Genomic DNA, 6000 nt, shown 5'->3' on the forward strand with positions numbered 1-6000 from the left:
CGTGTGTCCGTCTGTCCCTGCGTCAGTCTATCCAACGTCATATTTCAGAATCCTGTGGACCGATTCCGTTCATTCTTTGCATGTGCCTAGTACCTTATGTGGGACATATGCACATGCAGTGGTTTAGCGATTCGATTCAAAATGGCCGACTGGCAGCCATCTTGTTTTTTGAAAATGTTGTATTTTGGACATGCTTTGTCAGTTGTCATTCAAACTTGGTACATAGATTATACATGTTAGGATACATGTCCATGATGGATCAAAGATGATCGACTGGCAGGCATCTTGTTTTTGTTTTTTTATGCGGTATCTTGGACGTGCTCTGTCAGTTTTCATTCAAATTTGGCACATACATGTACTTTATACATGTTAGAATGCATATCCATGACAATTTGTTTCAAAATCTGGTCAAAGATGGCCGATTGACAGCCATCTGACTTTTTGGCCTTACTACTATATTTCCACAATTTATGTACCATTTTCATTCGTATTTGGCACATACATCATACATATCAGTGTTTCATAATCAGATCAAAGATGGCTGAATAACGGCTGTTTTTATTTTGGCCATATTACTATGACACGAAACACGTGTTTTGATGTAAATAAACAATCTGTTGTATACGCCACTTGGAACTCAAGTTTCAAGGACACGCTCGCGACAACCCCTCCGCTTTAATATGACGAGCACAAAGAGAACTTAACGGGGACTGTGTCATTTTCAATGACTTGTTTTCTTTGTTTCAAAACTATTGTTGTTTGTCAGAGGTAATTTTACAAAGTTCCGTAAGCTGCCGGAATTTTTGCAAAACAGGTTTTAATTGCTACAGGGGGCCCTAAAAACGTCATGATGACTTTTTCACAACACCAACACCATAAAATTATCAAATCACAGAAAAATCTTACCGATGAAAGGTAAACCGGTTCCAGTACCTAACATCCTAACGTAGAATTTCCACAAATCAGACGAGTTTTTAGAATACTGAATTACATTGAAATCTTGTACTGGTTGAGTAAAAATCAGTACTTACAAAAACATTAGATTGTGGTGCATCATTTGTTGCCAGAAAGCAAAATTTCTGTTAAAAAAATCATAATAGCTAGATAGACAATCTTTATTTTAATATACTCTAGTAGGTATGTGCTTATTTTTACCCCTTTCCGTATCATAGATGAAGATTTTTTTTGTGTGGTTAGATTTATTATTGCATTGTTTCAGGACTTTTATACTCACTCCTGCAATGCAAAGAACAGATATTGCATGGTTAGTTTGTATCAATCTATCCATTCATTTGTAATTTAATCTAGGTTCTCAATGAACAAGGTTGTAATAGTTACGCTATGTTCTTGGGTTGAGTAAGAGATACCTGAATAGAAATACAAAAACAAAAATACATTAATTATTCTGATACAATTTATGAAAAGTTACTTTTTACAAGCGATTTTAAAACTGGCAAAAGAACTAGTAATAATATCATAGGGGTAACTGTTGAAAAACTAGGATCAGCAGTTGGTCAGATGAGCGTTATTGACTGGATGGTGTATTTTTTAAAGAACATTGATGAAATGTAATTGGGAAGTTGCCTATGAATAGATTTAAAAACCATTAAAAGAATTTTCCAGTGTGAATTTGGATGATAATTGTAATCAATTTAGTTTCTGATAAAGATTTATTGTTGGTGCAGTTGGTTCAGTGTCAAAAATAAATTTCATCGATCGACTTTGGAAACATTCCAAGATTTGAATATCATTAACACATGTATTGCTCCAGACAGTAAAACAATTTGATAGATGTGAAAAAAGGAAACAATTGTAAAAAGTTTCTAATTCTAGCGATAAAATACAGTTTAGAAATAACCTGATTTTCGATTTGCGGTGATTCATGGGGAGAAAAAATCCCCATCAGATTACAAATGTGTTGGCATCATAGAAAAGAGTATATTGCACAAATAGGTAAAATACTTTCAGCTGTTATCATCGTGAAAGCTGTTGAAACACTTCCAGTACTTGTTTATGCCTTTTAAAAAGTGCTAATCGCCTCTGTAAAAAAACACCATGCCAGCGAAATGAGACTTTGATAATAACAAAATGTCTTTCCAGGATGCGTTCTTTGAAATATTCGAAAAATGACGATTGTATCACGTGGTATTCAGATTGATTTATGACATTCTTGATCTATTGGATCAAAAGACACCATGGTACATCAACTTCTAAAAAACATGGCGAAGCATTTGTACAAAATAGATCAAGTGTTCTAAAACATTCTTTTACAATAAAACAAACTTAAAGTTTACATATATTTTACAGCAAACCAAAGAAATAACATTTTTTTTTGTAGCAAACTATGACTGAATAATAAGTAATGCTCTTCAGAAAACCTCAGAAAAAAGAAAGAAAAAAATATAAGTTATTTTTGTGTGTATGCCATGGTAGTAGATGAACGTTTGCATAATGGGATTCTTCCAGTGTCCCTAACATCACATACCATCAATTCAACGATTTTCGGTTTCCTTAATTAAACCCTTAAATAAAAGACTACTGTGTAAAACCGTTTATTTTCAGTAACATTCAATTTCACTATTTTAATGTTTCGAGCATATTCACCGCGTTTTTAATTTCAATGAAGGAGACAATGAATTTTATTGTTATTTTACATGCTCACGTAGATTTAATTTAGCCGATTTTTCTTATCAGTGAATATAACAAAATTATAACCCAGAGAATAATTAATGCATTAATGTATTTTTAAACATGTTTAAATACCTTTGTTTGATGTTACACGGTAATCATAAAACAAACACGGCAGTATTTATGTCGCAAAATAACAAAAATGCTAGTATGTTTTTTCTTTGAGTTCCCTTTATACAATATAGGTAAATTCATGACTGCAAGCAATTTTTCCTTATTCTCATCAAACATAATAACTATTTGCTTTCTTCTGTGAGGGCAAAAAATATCTCATTAAAATACAATATACTTATTTTCTGACAAAAGAGAAAAAAAACTCTTTTGAAAATTCTACTTGCATAGTCCTCATCGTGAATTGCCTGCAAGATTCGCTCATTACTTGGTTTTCTCTAATCATGTAACCTCATCATGTGGTTCAAATCTGTAATGGATCATAGAATAGACCAACCCAGGTTTTCACTTCCTTTATTGAGCTTATAGTTAGCTCAGCTAAAATAATCAGTTTAACAGTATACGAGTCCACTACATACTTCTCCTAATTACATTGTGCCTGTGCTTGTTATTTTCTTGTGGATAAGGATCAGTTTCTGATTGATCACATTTTTTCAGAGTTCATCAGAAATCCATCTTGTGATCACGAATTGTTTCCCGCTCCCCTAGCCATCAGTTACAATTGACGGCAATACAGTGTTGTGAGCAATAGATATTAGACATAAATGGCTGCCGAGAGCGAAAGAACCATGTTTTGCTGCCTTAAATGGTCTTCTATTCTCTCTTGTCGATTACAGCTACCGTTCGCAAAGGTTTTTTTCTCAATGACATTTCACAGGCGTCCATTTATGTCTGAGTTCAGTTTGCCCCTCAGCACATAAGCTCTTAATATTTTGCGCCATTCTATTGGAAACTTTACTCTCTCGCTGAATTCATTGCTTCATTCATTCTTGCGAATTTGTTTGTGATCTTTTTGAAGATTGAAATACAACATACTGCTGGAATATTTGCTACATTGAAAAATACTGAAAAATAATATTACAATTCCTAATGAGTATATTTTGTTTTGTTTTGCCTAGAAGTAACAATCTACGCATTTATGATCACAGTTATTTGTTTTACTATATGTATTCCTGTATTGTTAACCTGTAATAATTATTGGATACCTTTTCCCCGCATACATGTATTTTTTTTTTCTAAATCATTTGAATAAAAAATATATAAAATTTTGGTTGCAAAAAATATAATGCTCTAAAGGTTATAAACAGTTCATATTTTCACAGTCAGCTGCAATGATTTCTTGGAAATGTTTTGTTCAAATTCTGTTTACTAAAAATATGAGGTTCAAGTTAACTTAGATTGCTTTCATATGGTTTCTTTCTTCCTTACTTAGTTGATTGGATTCTGACATAGATACACTGTTCAGTTGAAAATTGTGTACAATATGTATTGAACACAAACTTGGCTGTTTTGAACGCATTTTGTTGAACTTGTATTGAATCAGGTCTAGATTTCTTAGAAAAATACTTCATTTCTAAAAAATGATTAAATGGAATGATGAGTTCAATGAATGTAGTTTGAGCAAAAATGAAATGTTGCACATTGTTGAAACATGGCGGTATACTGGATTTTAACAACTGCAATGAACCTGAAACAGGAATGTATGATCAACTAACTTTCTTTATTTTTACAGGTCAGCAATCGTTATGTATCCCAATTAAAAGATGGCCATCAGTCTCACCCGTTCGTCAAAGAGTATTGTGCAAAGGTAAAACAGTTTTAATACTTTAGAATTGTGTAATCTTATATCAATAGAAAAATAGAGGATATCTCATTGTTGACCCTGCGATGTCAGATTTATTAATATCAGTGTTTTGATTGATTTTGATTTTGGATTACCATGATTGTGTACTTGTATTATATATACACCGGTATATTAATTATATATATATGCATTTTTTACAGGAACTTGAATTTGATCGTCTTGCAAAACAGTATGTCTCATCATCATAAACACAAGGCAATCTACTTTATGTTAAATATCGTGACTTTATCGCAATTCCTAACTTATGGATTTGTAGTCTCAGTCTTAGTTGACGGATTTGTTACTTTGCTTTAATACCATTCCTATATTGTCATTGTCGATTACTGTGTATCTGTTTGACTTTACAGCATTTACACTAATTTCCCGTATCTTGGCATATTTGATGTACTTCAGTATGAAATGCACCTTAAGTGTTGTGCTGGAAAGCCATGATGCAAGCATCTGCTGTTACATGTAGCATGTATTTCAGCCAATGAAATACTATAAATGCATTAATTATTCACTTGGTATTTATTTCGCTATTTTCGCTGATAAGTAAAACCCCCTAAATTAAATCTATGTGAACATGTGAAATAACAATAAAACTCATTGTTTCCTTGACAAATTCATGAAAATTAAAAAAACACAGTGAATATGCTCAAAATTTCAAAATAGTGAAATTAAATGTCAGTGAAAATAAATGGTTTTACAGTATGGCATAAAATATGAGTTTTTGTTTTTATTTGATGTTCATGTCTTCATTGTTGCTTCTTTCCCATGATGCAACCCATGAAACATTCAAAAATCACACAACCACATGTTCAAGTCCTCATAAGGGATCGATCATTTGAAATCGAACAGTGGCTGGACGATTTGTTTGAAAATTAAAAAATTACAAGCTCGGTAACAAGAGAAAAAAAAAATGCATTCAGGAAGAAAATGTTGGTACATCCAGAAAAATTAAAAAGGTACAGACAAAAGACTTTGGGAAAACTAATTAACCCCCACCCCCCAATTATTTCAAATGGTTGACTTCTATTTCGATGGTCTAAACACTCATTCTTGTTTTATAATGTCCTTCATCTCTGGAACTCGCTACAAAAGGATGCATACTGGTGTAAATTATTATGTCATTCAGATCAGCCAATCTGAACCCTCCATCAATCGTTAATTTACTGAATGCCACTTATAATGTATTAGGAGCTGGTTTCATTTCTTGGGTTTTGTAGACAATTTTATATATATATACCAGGTGTATTACAAATGATAGTCGATTGTTATTGTTCCTGTATCCTGTTCCTGTCCCATGAATGTTTATTGTAACATAGTCTTTAAATACATCCAACCAAGTAATTGTTCCTGTACTCAGTACCTGCAGTGGTGTTTTAATTGAGGCAAAGTTTCAGTTAATTCCATGTTTCTGTACTATTTGACAATCATCATCATTTATTTAATCTAATTTTATTTTCCTTATTAAACTATCTGACTTTGTTTAGGAGGAATTTATAAATCACTTG

At 32.4% G+C, this 6000-nt stretch overlaps 1 protein-coding gene across 1 annotated transcript in view; it reads left to right on the forward strand.

The window, feature by feature from the left end:
• Positions 1 to 5207, forward strand: part of LOC100371172 (coatomer subunit epsilon-like) — a 34316-nt gene extending 29109 nt beyond the window's left edge. The window contains exons 10-11 of the mRNA XM_002738784.4: positions 4373 to 4447; positions 4645 to 5207. Coding sequence (XP_002738830.3) covers positions 4373 to 4447; positions 4645 to 4692 — 123 coding nt within the window. The 3' untranslated portion in view covers positions 4693 to 5207. The remainder of the gene's footprint in view (positions 1 to 4372; positions 4448 to 4644) is intronic.
• The last annotated feature ends 793 nt before the right edge of the window (positions 5208 to 6000 follow it).

The sequence above is a fragment of the Saccoglossus kowalevskii genome, chromosome 13 (assembly GCF_978046115.1).
Source record: "Saccoglossus kowalevskii chromosome 13, keSacKowa6.1, whole genome shotgun sequence".
In the NCBI taxonomy this organism is placed as follows: Eukaryota; Metazoa; Hemichordata; class Enteropneusta; family Harrimaniidae; genus Saccoglossus; species Saccoglossus kowalevskii.